The sequence below is a fragment of the Dermacentor andersoni genome, chromosome 4 (assembly GCF_023375885.2).
Source record: "Dermacentor andersoni chromosome 4, qqDerAnde1_hic_scaffold, whole genome shotgun sequence".
NCBI classification, from domain to species: domain Eukaryota; kingdom Metazoa; phylum Arthropoda; class Arachnida; order Ixodida; family Ixodidae; genus Dermacentor; species Dermacentor andersoni.
Genome location: NC_092817.1, coordinates 220,219,614 through 220,240,475, shown reverse-complemented (window position 1 = coordinate 220,240,475; position 20,862 = coordinate 220,219,614). Strand labels below are relative to the sequence as shown.

The window sequence follows — 20,862 nt, the reverse complement described above, 5'->3', positions numbered from 1 at the left end:
TGGGCGCAGCGGCAGAGATTGAGAAGCACGGCGTCGACGTCGCGTCAGGCCGCACAAAGAAAGAAGCGTCTGTCGCGTGATTCAGCTGCTTCGACTGCGGATTTTTCTGATCCAATGAGCAGCGAGGAGTCCCAAGATGAGTTCTCAAGCTCTGATTTCAGTTCAGAGAGTGATCCAGCATCGCGATCACCTGGACCGTCAACTAGTGTCCGAAGGTGAGTATATAGTTGCACTTTCCGCTCGCTCTTGAGTACTTACGCGGGATCACTATATGTTCTCGTTATTTTTCTGTGTTTGGTAGGGTATCCACAACCTAAGGGAACGACATCCTGCCCCTGCGGCAGAAGCGTATTCAGTTTTCTCCCAGGCGACCGAAGATGTGGGTGTGGCACTCCGAAGCACCACAAAGAGATTCCTCACCGCCCTGCACTTCTCTTTCCTTTTTTTCTTGGCCGAAGTAATCCGAACTATTTGTGAAAACACCAATAAATATGCTTACATGGAGATCTTAGAGAAGCCCACTCATGCCTGTCGCGATGGGTCTTGGGAAGAGGTGACTACAAGTGAAATGATGAAGTTCGTTGGCCTCATAATCTACATGGGCATCTTGACAACAGCACGAATCAAGCTGTACTGGAATGTGGGAAGCATCTATAGTGGTCTGCTGCCACCACGAATTATGCCGCAGCATCGCTTTATAGCACTGCTTGCAATGCTACATGTCGCTGACTTGGACAATGTAACCCAGCTGTCAAAAAGAAAGCTTCGCTTCGTGTGGTGGCTTCTGCAGCACATGAACAAAGTGTCGGCAAAGCTCTTTCAGCCTCATCGAGACCTCTCTGTGGATGAGCGCATGGTAAAGTCGAAAGGGAGATCAGGGATACGGCAGTATATCAAGGATAAAATAACCAAGCTGTGGTTATTTATTGGTTAAAAAGCAACCAATACAAGCTGTGGGTCCTTGCAGACTCTGATACCGGGTATACAGTGAATTTTGCTGTATACACAGGCAAGCATGAGCAGCCAGGGCCCCACAGTTTGGCTTTTGATGTAGTTTGCCAGCTGTGTGCCGAATACTTTGATCAGGGCTACAAAATATGTATGGATAGCTTTTACACCTCCACACACCTGTTCAGTCACCTCCTCGATCAGAAAACATTGGCTTGAGGGACTACGCGAGAAGATCCCCGAGGATTCCCTGCTGAATTGAAAGATGCACGCTGGGAAAAGAAAGCTCAACGAGGTGAAATTAGATGGTTGCACGACCAAGAAATTATCTATCTACAATGGAAAGACTGACGTGTAGTAAACATGATGAGCATGATGCACACAGCTAACGAGACAGTCACTGCAAAAAGAAGACAAGTGGAAGTACCTGGACCCAAATTTCTATCCCAAAGCCTTTGCTAATTATAAGTCAGATCAGATGATTGGCTACTACAATGTACTGATGCATAGCGTCCGCTGGTGGAAGACTCTTCTTCCACTGCATCGACATTGCATGCACGAATAGTTTTATACTAGTCCAAGAATATCAAATTACATCCAGAAGTCCTTGAGCTGGCCAGAAATGCTTCCTTTGACCATTTAGCTTTCAGGGAGGAATTGGTGCAACTGCTTCTTCATCTTGAAGGAGCCAAGCAAACTCGTCCTCCTCCACCACCACTTGCAAAGCCTCCACTTCACAAGCCCCAAAAAGTGAAGACAAATATTATAAGCTATGCTATCAAAAAACAAAAAATGAGGTGAAAACTACCGTTTTCTGCAGTGACTGCAACACACATTTGTGCTTCAATGCTTCACGGAACTGCTTCCTTGAGTGGCACAGAGAGTGTGCACAGGAGTGGTGAGCAGTGGTGCGAGATATCACACACACACCCAAAAATGCACATAAGCCTGCAAAGTTTTTTTCGCCTCAAAGTTATCATAGAGGTATTGTAGCACATTCTGTATATTCTGAAATTTTTTTAGTGCTGCTTTTTACTTTCATATGCAAAAATTTCCAGCTTTTTTTGTTTACTTGAGAAAATTTGTATTTTGAGATCTTATTTTTTCTATGATGTATAATGTTTAGTCATTTCAATTTTTCTACAATAAAAGTCCAACCACTTAGCTTCATTTTGATTCACGTTTCAACAAGATAATGCAAAATTTTCATTGAATAAAAATATTTTCAAGCATGTATAAAAATTGCCTTCTTTTGGGCAGTCCTAAAAGAGTTAAGGCAAAGTTCCTTTGTGGGAAAGGAGATCGCACATCTACTTTCCGAGCAGAAAAGCAATTACTCTAGCACACAGCGTGCACCACTCGTCAATAGAAGGAAACCTGCCACACAACCACGGTGCCCCATAGGTACTTTTTTACCTAGCAAAAATGTTTTAATATTTAGCGGTAATGTGATTTGTCAAACAGTGAAGATTTACTCTAGCCATACTCTCAAACATTCGCATCACATCGCTAGTGCCGCCATGTTGAGTTCTGGCCTGTGTCATCTTTGGTGTGTTAGCATCGTGAAACCATCGTTCGTTGCACACGTAGGCCCACCTTCCATGGTTGGCGGCTCGAGGGGACACTGCCAAAGCAGTCAGCATGAAGCATGCTCATGATGAGTGGACGTTTGATATTTTTCACTTTCGCCTTGGCTGCATTTATATCATCTTCAAGAGATCCGAGCAGTCACGAGAATGGGGGACATAACCTCGGGCTCGAGGATCTGGACGAGTCGCTTAGTCTGCCATCCGCGTACAAAAGTCTTCTGCGACATCGATGTCTTGTCGCCCTTGGAAAAGCGCGAGCGCCTTGAATGGAAAACACTGTTCCGGAAGGCAACGCAGGCCGTGCACCACACGGACCTTTTTTTTCACAATGGAGGAGCTCGAGGCGGCACTAGCTTACTGCAGACGCTCTTCATCTCCGGGTCCAGATGGTATATCATACCAAGCCTTGTGCTATCTCGGAGAATCCGCACGGAGAGAATTTAGTCTTTACAACTCCGCATGGCAGGAGGGAAATGTTCCTGACGAATAGAAAGCAAGCCGCCTGGTACCACTCTTGAAGCAGGGCAAATCCCCACTAGAGCTCACCTCTTATCGCCCAATAACGCTGGCCAGCTGTGTAGGAAAGATAATGGAACGGATGATCCTTGGCCGCCTGGAATGGTACCTTGAACACTAGAAGATTTATCCGAATTCCATGGCTTGTTTCCGACGTAAACGCTCTTCCATCGACAATGTAGTTGATCTCGTTTCATATGTGCAGCATGAAAGGTCCCGTAAGCATTTATCTGCAGCTTTATTCTTAGATGTGATAGGAGCATACGATAACGTATTACACGAGGCCATTCTCGACACTCTTGCAACAGTTCGCCTAGGTGGTCAAGCCTTTTTGTGGATTGCAAGTTACCTATCTGCAAGATCATTCTTTGTGTTAACTGACGATGGCCCAACTACGAGACGCTATACCAGCAGGGGCGTTCCTCAAGGTGGTGCTCTCAGCCCGACGCTATTCAACCTCGCTCTTGTTGAACTTGCTGAATACTTGCCAACTACCATCAAGATTTCAATATACGCAGACGACATCTGTGTCTGGACTTCAGCACGTCCTCAGATACGTGCGCAGCTTCAAAGTGCAGCAACTTTGACAGCAAGCTACTTGTGTAAACAAGGTCTCAGCATATCACTAGAAAATTGCGCACTAGTGGCATTTACTCGCAAACCAATGACGCGTTATGTCATCTCAATCAATGGGCGGACCATTTCCTATGTCGGAACCCACAGATTTCTTGGCGTAGCTATTGGCGTAACTGTTGGAGCCCGCACGTGACCTACATGAAACGGTGCCTGACAGCAACTTCCCAGTTGTTTAAATACTTGACAGGAAAGACGTGGGGGATATCAGTAGACGCAATGCTGAAACTCTACAGAGCTCTCTTTCTCTGTCTTTTTAAGATATACTCTACCTGTACTGAACAACACCTACAAGACAAATATTCGTGTTCTGCAGGCAGCACAAGCTCAAGCACTCAGAGTTTGCCTTGCTTTGCCCAGATGCACGTCAACAGAGGCAACTACTGCGATTACTTGGGACCATCCAATGCAAACTCGCATTACGGGGGAAGCCCTGAGAACGCACATCAGACATTTTTCACGTGCCCCCTATCAGCACCTTGCAACACTACCTACAGGCACCTACAACACAACCTACAACACTACCTACAGGCACCAAGCATCATTCTCTAAAACTATCGTCAAGTACAACGGCAAACTTCCCTCGGGCTTCACCGCTGCATCTAAGCCATCAATACCCCCCTGGTGCCTTAGCCCCACAGTATATCTCAGTGTACCAGGAATCAGGAAAAAGTCTGAGCTGTCGTCGCCTGTGCTGAAACAACTGTCTCAGCTTCTGCACGAGAGGTACCCGGACAGTGAACACATCCATACTGATGGTTCCACAAACATCCAGCACGAGAAGAAGCAGAGAAGAAGGCACGAGAAGAAGCAGAGACCTTTGTCCCAGTAAGAGCTATTACCATGAGCTCTATGAGTGACCACCCAACGACATCGACATCTGCGGAACTAGCTGCTCTTCGCGCTGCACTGTTTCGTCAATCGGGAACCACCTCGACAATGGTCGATCTTCAGTGACTCAAAGGTAGCCCTACAATCTGTGCTATCAGCTCTGCGTTGCAGGCCATACAAACAGCTGGTATTCGATATTAGATGCCTACTCCATACATCACATGAGAAAGGACACCACGTGACGTTTCAGTGGCTGCCAAGTCACTGCGGCGTCATAGGAAACGAAGACGCCGATAATGCCGCTCAGGCGGCTTTTGAAGACATACAGGAAGCGGTTATAGCATTTTCACGGTCCGACGCAGCCAGCAGACTTCGAGTGCTTGCACAGGAGATCACGCTCTCTCTATGGTGCACACCAAGCAGCCAGACCAACCGGAGCAATCGTCAATGCCACCTTCCCTCTTTGATGCATCTAAGTATGCCAACTGGACTCCGCCGAAGAGAGGCCACTGCTTTATCGCTTATGGCTAGGGGTGGCATTCACGAAATCTTACTCATTTCGCATTGGAATGGCCGACAACGCTCTCTGCAATGACTGTCTTTACGAGGAGATGCTAGAACACATTATGTGCGACTGTCCTGAATTTAATGTTTAGAGAAAGTCCCTGGCGTCCATTCTGGCACACCTTGACAATAGACTATTGTCAGCTGAAACGATTTTCACATGTCGCCAACAGAAAACATTGCAGCTGAAGGCGACGAAGGGGCTACTTCGGTTCTCGAAAGAGACGGGCTTGGACAAGCGGCTGTGACAGTGATGTCACATACCACGCAAGAGTGACGGACTGTAACCGACGATGTGTGTGCTGTGCTATGTGCTCTCTCTCTCCTACCCATCTTTCATCCCCCCCCCTATCCTGTTCCAATGTGTGGTAAGAGGGAAAATAGAGGAATTCCAGATCAAGCTACAGAACAGGTATTCGGCTTTAACTCGGGAAGAGGACCTTAGTGTTTAAAACATGAACGATAATCTGGTGGGCATCATTAAGGAGCGTGCAATAGAAGTCAGTGGTAACTTGGATAGACAGGATACTAGTAAGCTATCACAGGAGACGAAAGATCTGATTAAGAAACTCGAATGCATGAAAGCCTGTAACCCTACAGCTAGAATAGAACTGGTATAACTTCCCAAGTTAATCAACAAGCGTAAGACAGCTGACATAAGGAAGTATAATATGAATAGAATTGAACATGCTCTCAGGAATGGAGGAAGCCTAAAAACAATGAAGAAGACACTAGGAATAGGCAAGAATCAGATGTATGCGTTAAGAGACAAAGACCGCAATATCATTACTAATATGGATGAGATAGTTGCAGCGGCTGAGGAGTTCTATAGAAATTTATACAATGCCAGTGGCACCCACGACGATAATGGAAGAGAGAATAGTCTAGAGGAATTTGACATCGCACAACTAACGCCGGAAGAATTAAAGAAAGCCTTGGGAGCTATGCAAAGGGGGAAGTCACGGACGAAGTACAGATAATCGAATGTAGAGAGTGGTTCTCTGAAATATGGGTTGTGTTTACACATTAAGTCCATGGGGTCACTAGACAGTTTTAGTTTAGCATACGCTATACGCTATAGTGTAGTGTACGCTAAGCAGCACACATTGTCTACAATTCTAGTTGGCCGACGATATTTTCGGATCTCAGAGGCCATACGCCGTCGTTGCGGCTATTTCCCACCTGTAGCGATAAATGGCGCTGACATCTCGAATGTCACGGTTGAGGCCAAGCTCCTTTAGTATGCCTGTAGAGCTTCTTGCATTTCCTGCGTTGAATTTCAGGACCGCTTCGGCTATGGTCGCTTCAATAGCGAACGAGGCATGCCGCTCCTTTGGCGCAAGTGCCCATATCATTGAGTGCAAGCACTTATTATTGTTCTGGGTCTTGCCCCGTTGGCATCGCTGCCATAGCCTCTTATCAGAAAGCCTCTGATAGATGGGCAATAAGGCCTTGCAGACCGAGGACGAGGATGCATCAAATCAAGCCGGAACATCCAGTGGGTGAGTGTCAGTTCTATGTGCGGCGCACATTTCGATTACTAATAAATAGTTATGGGCAGTGGAGCATGTACTCACAGCTATATTATGTATTTTCAGAGTCTCAACGTCATACGGACACGATTCCCTGCCAGCGGCTGTAAAGCGCGTGCAGTTTTTTCCGAGAAGAAACCAGGGGGTCGAAGTTGGCGGGGCAGCACTTCACACGGGCCATCGATGTCTTTCAACTATTTTTCACAGCAGAGCTAATCAACGTTATCTGCGAAAACACAAATATGCGTGGACGCATATTTTAGAGACGCAGACTTATGCAGAAAAGGACGGCTCATGGAAAAATTTCAGTCCGGGTGAAGTAATGCAATGCATCGGAATCCTGATATACATGGGAATTGTGGAACTACCTCGCCTCCATCTATACTGGAATACCTCGGAGTTATTTTCGGGCCTCATTCCTCCAAACAATATGCCCAGGAGACGATCTTTTTCGTTCCTTGTTTTTCTTAGTGTCATGGACCCGGAGAAGACTGACCCTGTCCGCAATGGCAAGCTGCATAGGATCGCACATTTACTGCAGCATATGAATGACATGTCAGGTCAGCTTTCCCAGCCATACCGAAATTTGTGCATGGACGAACGAATGGTTAAATCAAAAGGACGATCGAGAATTCGGCAGTATATGCGTGACAAGGGGGTCACAAGTGGGGGTATCAGCAATGGGTCCTCTGACTCAAGAACAGGCTATACTGTTCAATTCAGTGTTTACACCGGGAAGCGAGAAACACCAAGATCAAAGGGACTGGCTTATGACGTAACCCGCCTTTGTGATGCATATTTGGATCAAGGCTACATTGTTTACCTTGACAACTTCTACACGTCCACCTCCCTCTTTGAACATCTCCTTGAAAGGAAGACTCTCTCTAGCGGAACAAAGCGCAAAGATCGTCGTGGATTTCCCTCCCAGTTGAAATACTCCACTTGGGAGAAAAAAGCAACTCAAGGTGACATTCGCTGGCTGCGGTGCTGTGATGTGCTGTACTTGCAGTGGAAAGACAAGCGCGCTGTAAACATGATAAGCACAGCACACACTGCCAACAATCACGTCACTGCAATGCGAAAAGTGAAGAGAGGAGACCAATGGACAAAGCTCCCCGCCAGGAAGCCGCTTTTGATAGAAGACTATGATAAGGGCATGCTTGGTGTTGACGAATCCGCTCAACTTATTGCTTCCTATAATGTCTTGATGAAGTGTGTCAGGTGGTGGAAGACTCTGTTCTTCCACTGCATTGACATTGCTGTCGTCAACAGCATCATTTTTCCAGGAACACAGTGAGTATCACCCCGTGATAGAGCTCTCCAGAAAGACTGGCTTTGACCAGCTTGCATTTCGAATTGAGCTGGTAAACCAGATTCTTGGGTTGGACGACAGACCTAGTCACCCTCCACCTCCTCCGAAGTCTGAGCACAAGCCCCAGGTGCAAGAAAAGCGGCGGAACTGCAAGCTCTGCTATGAGAAAAACAAAGTAGAGATGAAGACGGCAGTTTTTTGTGAGCCATGTGGTGTGCATCTCTGTTTCATCCCAACAAGGGACTGCTTTGGAGAATGGCATGCCACTCAACCATGCTAACTTTTCTTTTTTGTGGAAAGAACAGTCTTCCGAAAAACTTTCTGAAACGTGTTATTTCTTTAGAACATATAAGGCTACAAAATGTATATCTTCAAATTCTTTTACCCCTGATATTTTTAAAGTTGTGCACCTTTTTCAAGCAGAGCGATATCCTCACTGTATAAATTTTTACATTATAAACATTTTTTCATTAATTTGTGTAATAAATATAGATGCAACATTTATGTTATTGAATAGGAAATTCCTTTTAGCTACATTTTGATACCAAACAATGTAAATGAGGCATTCGTGCATAGCCGCCAAAAAATATTTCCTTCTACCTAGTAAAAACTGCCCTTTTCCCCCTGGTAGCGAAAGAGTTAGAGAGTCAGAGGTGAACTCCCTCAGGCACACGTACGTAAAAAGCATTTATTTCTTGAAGAAGAAGTCTCTAATGACCTTCTGCTTCTTTTTCTTTGTCAGGTCACTTAGCAGACTTTGTTCAAATCCATAAACACACATGCACGTGTCATCGCTGACTTCATCCGTGGCCATAGCACGCATCAGAACTTCAAGCGCATGCAGTGTTTCAGCCGCCAATGGTGGTCCTACGCCGCTGCCCACGTCTAACACAAAGAACGCGGCCCGAAGCACAGCAGCTACTCCATCCGATGGCGCGCGGAAGAGGAGGAAAAGCACAAAAGCAACAAAAGGGCCACACCTCCAAACTCTTCGCGCCCAGTCGCGGCTTCCGCGCTGTCCGGCGCTACGTTCACGCCTCCGCACCAAAAGAGAAAGAGAGAAATCGTGTGACTGCGCACTGTTCTCTTTCGCGGCCGTCGGTGGGGCGGCGTTTATTAAGGCGAAAGCCTTTCATGCTCGCCGTCACGTCCGTCCGTACGCTGGAATCGTGCTAACTGTAGCCTCTCCTCCGCGCAGTGGCGCAAATTCCTCCCCTCCTTAGCAACCGGCGCACCAGTTGGGGGCGCAGCTGCGCATAACAGCAGTGACGCCACACAGTAGCGGTAGAACGAGCGCGCGTGCGTCAGCGGTGGCAGCTGCACCACCGCTGCCGCCGCTCTTTCGCCAGACGTCTCGTTGCAGTCGAGTGAGTGAGACACATGGCTACGAAGCGGCCCAGTTATTCCGCAACAAGCAGTTTGGGGAAGCAGTTTGGGGAAGCAGCAGCGGACGCCAGATTCCCCCAACACCAAACGCCAGAAGAACAAGGAGTGAATGCGCATGCGACGACTGAACACATCACCAGATGAGAAAGCAAGGGAGGCAGAACGGAAACACCAACAGCGACTGATTAGATCGCCGGGTACCAAAGGCAGGGAAGCAGAACGAAAGCGGCAGCAGTGACAGCAGATATTGCCGAACACCAAAGCGAATGAATTGGAGTGCAGACGGCAGCAGCGACTGGCTATTTCACTGAACAGCAAAGCCAGGGAAGCAGAGCGCAGACGGCAGCAGCGTCTGGCTTTCGCCAAGCACACTTTAGAATTTCCAAGGTGTCTTCGATAATTTTCGTATCAACCGACGAGTCTCGAAAATTGATTCGTAACAACCGTTCTCTAGCACGTTGCAAAGAAATGGAGCTCGGCCGGGACCACAGAAAAATTTGTATCATCCAGCAATTCGTATTAGCCGTGATCGTATCATGAAGATTCCACTGTACAGTCACCAACTGATTTTTCAGACTCCAAAAATTCGGACATGCTCGATTATTCGGTCTGCTTCGTATCACCGCCATTCTCCCGATAGACCATAATGTATAACAACTGCCCAAAGTTCGGACACCTTGCAACCTCTCGTCTGATTTTTCGGACACTGCTTGAGCCAACTCGATAGAGAGCACCATGCACCGACTCTGACCAGCGCAGGGTTCGACTTGCTGAACGCAATTTTTGTTTTGAACGGAGCCTCCTTGCTGCCTCACGAAGTGGTGCTACTGCAAATCCCCGCTCATCATCATTGTTTCTGCCTCGTTCAATAGAGTGGCTACAGCAGTTCCGGTCTCAGCTTAGTAAGCCATGTCAAGGCAATCGAGCAGCTGATTTGTTTCTTTCTTCAAGCACGACACTGCGAACAGGCCACGTTTTTCGTTTGTGCGACTGGTGTTGGCGTGGTGATGTGTGCTGTGTCGAGGTTGCAGTGATGCAACGCGGCACACAGAAACATCGCATGAAGTGTCTAATGGCGCCGACAGTGCCCGCGCAGACTGCACTGGGGAATGTCGGCAAGCGGGTGCCAGGAGGCCTAGGATTTGTCGCCTTCCGATATGCTCCCTATTGACGCCGAAAATGGTCTGCGAAGACCTGCACAGTGGTTGCATTGAGATTCCGGACACCGTCTCATTCGACAGTTTCACAGGTGCTGATACTGCTGTACTAAGATGCGCAGAACTCGACCCTCTAGTGACCATACGATCCTCTCAGAGATTCAGGCTTATCTGATTGCATGTGAACGGAACAGCGTGCAATAGCACATTCACAATTTCTTCAAGCCTACTGCCGAGCCTGAATAAGTGCATGGAAATAAAGGATTTCTTTTTTTTCTTATTCTGCTTTTTCGGACACCTGTTTATTCGGACATTTGCGCAGTCCCCGTGAGGTCCAAATAAACGGTCAGCGACTGTAATAGAAATAGTGGCTCCAGTGTCAATAAGTGCATGTATGGTAATGCCGTCTACAAACAGCGCAATTTCATTCACAGGGGAAGAATGAGGCCTTGAAATATTCAACGAAAACACAATTCTTGCCTCTGAAACTGCAACCGTTTTTATCTCTGGCGGAGCTGGGTCGGCGAACTATTGGGGAAATGGATCGGTGACATGGGGAAGGCGGCCGGCATGAATCAAAGGGTTGGCGACTGCAACACGAGTCCGGAGGAAGATTAGACGACTCGTGACGCGGAAGCCGAACAGGCATGTAGCTTGAGGCTACATGCATGTACGCTGTCAGGTAAATGGCAGCTGCGACCGCGGCAGAATCGTGCTACGTTGCTAGGAAAACGGCATGAATAGCATATTGGCTGGTTATCAGGTATTCACAACAGGTTGACAACAGGGGCGTAAAGGTGGCAGGGCGTAAATCGGGCATAAAGGTGGCGGTGACACGTGGAAGGTGCCAGTGGTCCAGTAGGCATCAGGAGCCGGAGTATCGTATGCCCGGGCAACAGCATTAGCAAGAGGTACAGGTATCAACACCCCGCACCTCCACCAAATACAATAGGGGTGTTTGCCCACCAGCACAAGTTGTAGGTTTGCAGAGGTAGGCCGAAACAAGTCAGTCGGTGCTATGGCAAAGCGGGCAAGCAAGCGCTTCTCGTCTTCTTTCACCAGCACTGTGCCCAGTGCATTCAGTACAGTAGAAACATTTCTCGGAGCAATAGTATATTACTGAGACCATCCACCGTGCTGCCAAGTAGTTGCTGCATATGACACAACAGCTGGCTGGACATGCGGTCAAAGAGGTGGGATGGCTGGCACCTGTTGCAGCCGTTGATTCTCAGGGGGCGTGACGCTGCGAATGAGTGTTGCCTTCAGCCTGGCGTAAGCATTGCCTGCTGAAGGGGAAAACAGCAGGTCTCGAATTTCACTAGCAATTGATGGGGGCAGACTGCTCACCGCCGTACTTCGCAAGGTCTGTCATGATGCGCCGTTGTTGGAACCGCACCACTGGCACGAGTTGTTGGAATCTCAGTGCTGACGCCCGTTATTGCAAATGGGTCGCAAGCCCCAAGGGTAGCGTTGGCCTGGCGGCCTGGGGCACAACTGGAAGCATCCGAAGGTCCCGGCAAAGCATGAGTCGACTGGTAACAGAACAACTTGTTTATTTTAACATCGCAAAAGAGCGGCCGGTCAGGTCGACCGAAGTGGAGAGACGGGAGTGCACGTTACTCAACAGAAGAAATCGGAGCCTCTCTCTCGGCGTCCGGGGGCAGCTGCTCTTATACTCTCGGAGTTGAGGGCAAGAAGGAACGTCACGTCACTGGCGCACGTGACGGCGCCACGGACACGCTGAGAGACACGTTGAGACGAGTGTAGTGACGCATCCGCCAAGCTGGCGCCGGTCAGGCCTCCTCGCTTTACACTTGGGGAGCTCCTCTCCCCGGCTGCCGCGCTTTGACAAGCGTGGCACCACCATGCACACACACACACACGCACACTTGAAGACACGTGGCACTGAAACATGCCTGGACGCGCTTGGCGGGGAGGCTTTGCGGCAGCTCCGAACGGGCCAAAATGTCCGCCGCTTTGAACGAAGCCCCGGCGTCCGTTGCATCCGCGCCGGCTATACCGCGCGTCGTAGGCGAAACGTAACACCGTGCAGTGAATTGAGATTCTACCTGGATAAACCACAATTCAGGATCTGCCATGCAAAAATGGGGGGTAGTTTAACGTTGACGACGAAGAGTGTCAGATGGTGGGTGCCCTTAGGTGTATCCATAGCACTTGCTACTAGTCCGAGTCACCAATGTCGTCAGGGATGCGAGCGCAGCTGGATTGTGCAGACAGAAGCGAGTAATGCATCCCTGAGGAAGAAAACAACTGACCTTATTTTTGGCATCATCCAACCTTGGAAGCTAGGTTTCGCATCCTCATACCATCCTCCCTTCCCTGCACATAACGCAATAACATTCTAGCGATGGTGAAAGATGGGAGAGGGCGTCTCGGCTGCTGCGATGTGGCCATGAGGCTGCCACACTGCCATAGCAGACGAATGGCCAGGCCGCCATATTTTGTACTTCTCGTAACTACTGATGGATGGCAGCACTTGTTGGCTTATCTGAGCATGGTTAAATATGTTACTGCTAGATGGCTAATATTTTTGGTTGTCTTCAATAGCTTCAGGTGGCAGAAGAAATGGCTGCATCCCGCAGCTGGCATGCTCAGTGCGCTGTACATTAGATATACTGACAGTAATGACAAGCCTTCCACAAAAAGTGATTTCTCAGTCTTCTTTTCAAGAAGAAATTGAATCTGATGATACGTGTGGCTCAGATTCACCAAAGGGCGATAGGCCATGCTGGAGTGTTTCAAACTTTTTTCACACAGTGAAATGCCCGAGACTTCAAAAAGTGCAGAGAGTAAAATCTGAATGATTCTCAAATATAAATAATTATGTTTCATCATTTTCCCCACCGAATATTTGACTCATGGCACAAAGAAAATTGAGTGTATAGCATGCTATTGCTCTTGGTAAAAAAAAAAAATACCTTGCAGGTACAACTGTGTACCATATGAACACAGGATGCGCTGTGTTCATATGCTTACATTCTACTTTATGGTCACATACATTCAAGAAAAACATTAAATAAAAATGCAGAGGATCACAACAGATTTTAAAGCATTAATGTTGCCCTAGGAAAAGCTTCTCGACTGCTTTCTAGAAGTAAAGCTGATGTGACGCAGAGAGACAAGATTCCCGTTAGGCAACCTCCCTACACGAGCATCAACTGGGCCAGCAATGTGCCACCTACCTCATGTCACAGAGCTCAAATTAATATGCAAGTGTGTCAAAAAGAAGGCCACCACTGAGGCTTCTTTTTTTAGACCACCACCCCCTCACTTGCATGAACTCCAAGAAGCAAGCAAGAGGCCAAAGTCACGCGCTCAGTGGCAGCAGCCAGCCAAGAAGATGTCGTCACACCGTGCAGCAAGAGCAACTGCTAAACACCTACAAAGGGAGAGGTGTGCTACTTTTAGCACACCTACTACCCTCACCATGTGCATGGGTCAAAAACAACGCTGGCTTGGCCTTGCAACGCCAGCAAACTGGGCAACATGCTAGTGGCCATTGTCACAAGGCGAAAGGTAGCTGTGTCGCATTTCACAAATGCATCGGCAGACTCGGCACACCCGCTGACAGCACCCACTAAGCCATTCTGTTTAGTAGACTCTGAATGAGCCATGCATGCAAAGCAACTTCCCGAACTTTACGAGTGCAGTTTAGCAGTGGAGTAATTTTTAACCTAGCATAAAACAGCAACACACACTTCTTGAACATCAGCAAGTTATGTTACACACAAAAACTAAAGGTGTACAGGAGCCAAGGCCCAGCTCTCAAAAGAAGGTATATTGAAGCAGCGTGATGTGACATGCACAACAGGACTAGGACTGTTGCATGCATTTTTTCGCCCTCGTCCCATTGCAATAGTTCAATATACCTTCAAGATGAAACAGCTCGCATGAATCAAGTTCTTCCTACAGACACCCTCACAAGTATTGATAAAATTGGATTCACATCATTTGTGTAAAAAAAAAATGAGGATTGGTAGCCCCCACACATGCAGTGCAATGTTGTCAGGTCTACTCACGTGTGCATGTCAATCACCTTGACCACCTTGCCAAAGGTCCCCTCGCCCAGAGTGGTGACAATCTTGTCTGCAAGAGGCATGGGAAGAAAGCCCACGTGGGGGCCCCCGGTCAGTACCCTCTGACAAAACCCACGGTGCAGTTACTATGCACACCCCAGTTCCCTCCTGCCCCCCTAGTAGGAGTGGCCCCCCCATGATAAGAGAAGGGAGGACCAATACATCTGTCCTGGAGCACGTCTCCCGGCCGGTACACCAGATGGCCCTCTTCGTCGTCCTCCACGCTCGGGGGCCTCCGCACAGGCGACTGCCACCACACGGACCAGCAGCACCAGCATCAGCATCAGCACCAGCAGCCAAACACCACCGGGACCACCCAGAGCACAAACGGCAAGCCGGATATCGCCGCCGGTCACCCATCGGTCAGGAAGGGGGGCGCAAGTCACGCAAACCCGCATGAAGAAGACAACAACAGAGAGGAGGCACCAGGGGGCCTTCCGTCAGCCCCGTCTCACACACACACACACACACGCTCTCACCAAATCTGCCCCCCCCCCCCCCAACCAGCATGCGAAAAATTTACATCCACCAGCTCCTCTTCGGCCGAGGTGCGCTTGCGGCGGCGAGCCAGCCTAGCCAGCAGCCCCGGGCAAAGCCCCCCCACGCGGGGGGGCGGCCAGACCCCCCAGCCCCACAGCGCGACCAGTCCGGAGGGCGGCAAGCCCACTGCTCCTCACCTGAGCAGCCTCGGCCGACATACCCGCCGACGCAGGCCCAGCGGCGCCAGAGGAGGAAGCACTGCGTCCTACCATTTACCGAACGACGCAAAAACCCCCACGAATACGACTGACGGCCGCGCTCGGCAGCGGGCCCCGGGTCCGGACCGAAATAGCCGCCGCCGCCACCGCCTCCCCCCCCCCCTTCCCGAAGGAAGGGCCGCCACTCACCCGCGAAGAGTGGTGTCCGCCGTTGCCGCCGCGGTGGTGGTCTCGGCGGCTGCTGCGCCGCCGCCGCCGATGGTGCGACGACGACGGTCGGGCCTCCTCCGCGTCACGCCGGTGGCTACTGCGAGGAGGAGGAGAACGCTGTTCTTGCCATTCCGTAATGCCTGCACTCCGCGGCTCAGTTGCGACTTCTTAGGTGGTTGAAATGTACATACCAGCGCCTCGCTAACAAAGCTACGAAAGCCAGAAACACTACTCTCGTTGCTCGCGCACGCGACCAACAAGAAGCGCGTCGCGCATGAAAGACACGCGTCGTATGCAATTCAATGTAACATTAAAGGCCAACTGCAACGAGACACTGGACCGCGTAAAATGAGATGGGGCAGATACAGAGGATACTTCAAGTGAAATTTCACGTTTGGAACAGAATGAGCGTCACGAGAAGCTCGCAAAATAGCCGTTATGATACCGAAACTGACGCGTAATCAAGAGTGAGCGATCTCGGAGGCGGCAGCTGGAACTTGCACGTGACGATCCCCAAGTGCCTGGGCCGTCTGCTTAAAGGGCAAATACTAAGTCGGCGTGGACTGTTTAAATATCTTTCCAGAAACTTCGCAACGGCTGTTTCGTGCCAAGACTTAGTTTACGAGAAAATTGTATCTGAAGGGTCCGTATGCCTTTTTCGAAATTCAAATCACCCGCCACCCAAACGAGAGAGTGGTGACGTTGCATACGCCTTCATCGCCCTTTGTTGTTGTCGGTGAGCAAAATGGCGCCCGACAGACGACGGCACCGAGCCAAGTCGGAGCAGCGGATTCGCCTCTGCGGCTGCTTTTTCTGAAGTGGCGTAGAACGTTCGGGCATCCCGCAACGTCACATGCAAGTTGAATTCTCTGCTACTTGCAGTTTGTGCGAGTTTCACGAGCCAGCAAAACCAGCGCAGCACTACGCGATCAGCAAAGTACTGAAACGCGAAAGCGTGGGCGGCGCTGAGTCGAGTGAAAACGGAGCTTTTCGACCGGCCGCGTCGTTGTCAACGGTCATTTCAATGAGTTCCTTTTTCTAAACATGAGATGAAAGTGGACTCGAGAATTAAAAAAAAAAAAAAAACTCGCCAGTTTGGAATTGAAAATGATAATAATGGTACAAAGCAAGCACCAACTAGAAAAGTCAGCATCACAGCCGCTACTAGCTGTGCCAGTAACCAAATGAAGTACACGAGCGATGTCGCCATTACCTGTGTCGTATTGGCGTGCGGCGTGGCATTATCATAACGGCTCCATACAGGCGATGTCACTATGCTGCCTCTTTCAAACGAAAAGTTGTGCTAGCCGATCGCTAAATGTTGAAGCCGGACGGGACATCAGCATCGACCAGAAAAACGACTGTCGTTGGAGGGGGCAACGGGAGACGCCTTTCGCGTGTGCCGCAACGAGATCACAGCGATAAGGAACATCAGAAGAGCTGTTCAGCGAGATCGCGCCGCGTTTCGACGCGTACGAGCCGTGTCGCACTGTCTGCGCATGCGTGGGCACGCGGATGCGAGCGTGCGCGCGCCCACATACATACGAGGCTAGAAGCGATAACGTAGAGTAAGCTCGGCATGTTCATATTAAATAAATGCTGTTTTCATTTTGTGACCTCTGTCCTCACTTTTTTGTTCGGCCTACAATTTGCGGCAAGTTCTTTTATTTTTTCACGCTTTGGACATTTTGGGATCGGCTTAGAATCGGGGCCGGCCTAGATTAGAGTAAATACGGTTTTTTTTTTCTCATAGCTCTAATGCATAATTTTATACTTTAAAGTCGATTCATCATTATATGTGGTATCATTATAAGTGGACTGCACTATACAACGCTGGATGATAGGCGAATTTTTTTTTATCCCAGAGGAATGCCACGAATCTCGATGTGCCACCAACACAGGCAGTACTTGCACAGCAGTGGACCAACAACATGGCCACACAAATTCATTCCATTCTTTAACATGCCTGTCACAACTTATGCAGCAAACTACTGCACATGTAGCTCTTCTCTCCACTGTTGCACATTTTGCAGCATGAAAGAGGTGTGTATTAGCAATCACCAAGTCGCATTTCTGACAGCTGATCGCACAACAGCAGGGCAGAAGTGGCAATGGTTTCGCATTCGTGAGCCTTCACTTAAGGCAATGGCTGGCTTGGCACTGAAAGCGGCATCTTGTTTCTCTAAAGCAAACTACAGTAATACATCGTTAACTTGCAGTGCAAAGCGATTAGATTTATTTTTAACCGCTATCAACGCCTTGATTCCCCGACAGAATTGCTACGGCATGCAGGTTTGCCCTCACTCAAAAGTCAAGGTAAAATTCACCACCTCAAGTTCTTATATATGCTACAGCACAACTATTTTAAGATAGACCACACAAGATACATCGAAACTAAACAAACAAGGCACCTATGTCACACACATGGTCTCACACTCCAAGAATATTAGTGCAATAACAATATATTGTATTCTTTTCTCCCTAGATGCATTCAGGAATGGAATACTCTTGACAGACTAGTAGTCAAACAGCAAAGAATTGACGATTTCCTTGAGCTGTTACATAACTCACTTAATACCTATTCATCAGCCTGATGTCATAGCATTTATTTGTATTCTCTATATGATTATTTGTTTTTTCTATTGGCATGCTTGTCAATACTCATATTCATACTTGCTGTTGTACGTATATTTTTTTTCTTCTTACTGTACTTGTTTAGCATATCTGCCCCTGACAATTACTATTATTACTGCTTCTTTCTGTACCCCACTCCTGTAATAACCCTGTCAGAGGTTTGACAGTATGTTGAAATAAACAACTGGAACTCTCATATCTCGTAAAATCAGCTAAGTCAATATTTTTTCGCGGCACCAAACCATTTCCCATACGTGCCACGTATTTATTTCCCTTTATCTCGAAGCATTCTTGGGCCAAATTGTGGACATATTGAAATTGTCTGAGAGCGGAACAAAAACCCCGCCACCGGAGCGTTTAACAAGCTTCATGCAAGGTTGCCGCGCCTACAACAAAGCGGACACTTTCCCCAAATGTCAGGTTGGAACCTAGCGGCATAACTTCGTCAAGCAACCATGTGGCACGTCATGGGTTGGGACAGGCACGTACCCAGAATTCTTTTTCAGGAGGAGGGGGGGGGAGCACAGTGCGAGAGATGGCGCGAGTGTTGCACCGCTGATGCCCGCCTACCGGCGGGGTTACTTGTCCGCGAAAAGGAGAAAGCTCTTCCTCTTTGGGTCGGGCACAGCAAGCAGCGCAGACGTGCGCTGATCCATGCTTCTGCGAGACCGTCTCGCTGGGCCTCCTTCGAACGCGCCACCATTTGCGTGACCGTACGAGCGAACGACCAGGCGGTGGGATCCAGCATGGGGCAAACATATTCGCTGTTATCCGGACGCGGTGAGTCAGACGTCTAGATTTGTCGCGCGCCCATCGGCATGTTTTGTGGATAGCAACTCGGCTAGCAGGCACTGATCTATGAAAGGTGCAATAAATGCCCTTGTGATTGCTTGCACTACTGTGTTGTCGTTCCTTTGTCCCAAGAGTACGGGAGGAGAACCCCACAGATTGTGGACGCTGTCTCACATTATTTTATTTTTCACCTTGTGTAACTCATACCACGGGTACATGGTACTGAGGATCTGCCAGTGTCGCGGCAAACCATCACTCGAGGAAATAATGAAGCAAAAGGAAAAGTTAAACGAAACTTGCATTTTCTCCGGCCGCGACTAGTTTCTCGAGCATACAGACCAGCTGATCACGAACCGAATCCCTTTCCTAGTCCCTGGATCAGTCTAAACAAAAGGTCTAAGGTCTAAACAAAGAAGAACTAATGAAGCAACAGCGATGCACGTGACCATTGAATAGATGGTGACAACTGAACGCATCTCGAGTTAATCACGCAGGCAACTAATTGGTGAGGAAACTGCCCTTCACAGCCCAGGAGATGCTGATGACTACCGCCATCCAAAAGGAGTGAAATCGGCAGCAAATTGTTGACCATCGAAAAGCAGTCAAGTGTCAACATTGATTTGGCAGCGCTTAAGGAATGTGTGTGAGTGGTGGTGGCGGGGAGGAGGGGCTGTGCCGCTCAATTTTTTGGGGGGGAGGCCCGGGCCCGCCATGGGCAGGTGCCTGGGTTGGGAGAGACGTGTGAAAATAGTACGCTTGACAGGGGCGTAGTCAAGGGTGGGGCTTATGGGGCTTCAGCCCCCTCCCCCAGGAAATTTTCTCGTGCTGTCATGCGCCGCCGACCAAACCCCCGGCACCAGAAATCATTCTGGATGTCTTTTTCATGCTCGAAAAGACATTTCAGCGTAAACATTGTGAACGTGGGCTGGGTTTTGTGCCAACGCCCATGCACAGGGAGTCACATAATGCAATGAGCCTCATCAAAGCACAAAACTTCAAGGGCATTTTGATGGCCAGCGAGTCCATCGCGGCATCTCGTGGAGGCCGCGGTATCTACGGAGCGCATGTATTTCAATTCTGAAACATTATGGGTATAAAGTTCTCAAACTTTTTGTGCAAGAGGTGCCTACATTGACATTTCCAAAGTGGTGCTTTAGATTTTTCAATTCCGAAACGTCGTGGGTTTAATGTTGTTATAAACATTGGACGCCAAAGGTGCATTGACTTTTCTGAATGGACCATACAACGAGACAAGTCAAATCAACACACCATCAGACAAGTTGACAAAGCGCGCAGAGAGGTCCAATGAGACGAAGCGTTGTGGTGGTTAATTTCTACCGTCACGTCACAGAAAAGAATATCAACATGTTTTTTGCCTGTGCCAAAGCATCCGTGTCAAGACACTAAAGCCAGCAACAGTAACTATGTTCTGATGTTTTCTTTTTGTACTTTGACTTTTATTCACGAGGACACATTGACCCCCTTCAATTTTCTTGTTCTCGCTACTCGCGGGCTCCCAAAGTCAGCCAGAGCACATGCGTTTTTCTCGTGTTGCCTCGACTATCGCGCGGCGCACTTTGGTAGGCGTTCCTTTTTCTCTGGCCGAGTGGATTTTCGCCTGGCAGAATTATATAGACGCTTTCCCACTAGGAGACGATAATGGAGTGACCATTGTTTCTTTCCACTAGGAAAGAAACAATGGTCACTTGCCGTCATCACTGTGAGGACTCGACGGATTGCAATGCATTTGCTTGAGCGCAACCTCTCCGGAAAGCCTTGTCTCGCGGGTATAGGATACCGAGCACTATGCGTATGGTTCTCTGTGGACCAAGCGTCTCACGTTTCCTTCAATATTCCTTCGGTAGCCACATTTGGTGCCCAAAGTAGGCATTCGATTGTGGCCAACGTGCTTTACTTCGGGTTTTCTTCATTTCGGTGCCCCCCGTCCCACAAAAGAAGGACA

General features: G+C 48.8%; 1 protein-coding gene and 1 pseudogene across 5 annotated transcripts in view; one reads left to right on the top strand and one right to left on the bottom strand.

Annotated features, from left to right (window-relative positions):
• Positions 1-20,862, bottom strand: part of Doa (CDC like kinase darkener of apricot) — an 87,833-nt gene that overhangs the window by 41,854 nt on the left and 25,117 nt on the right. For 4 of the 5 annotated variants that reach the window (XM_050185248.3, XM_050185250.3, XM_050185252.3 and 1 more), the window contains exons 3-5: positions 15,453-15,570; positions 14,728-14,812; positions 14,509-14,575 (exon numbers count right to left, since the gene is read on the bottom strand). In XM_050185248.3, the coding sequence (XP_050041205.1) occupies positions 14,509-14,575; positions 14,728-14,812; positions 15,453-15,570 (270 nt within the window). Of the gene's footprint in view, positions 1-14,508; positions 14,576-14,727; positions 14,813-15,242; positions 15,412-15,452; positions 15,571-20,862 lie in introns of those variants that run through there. The other variant, XM_050185254.3, reaches the window with a different exon arrangement.
• Positions 115-8,488, top strand: LOC140217072 (piggyBac transposable element-derived protein 4-like; annotated as a pseudogene).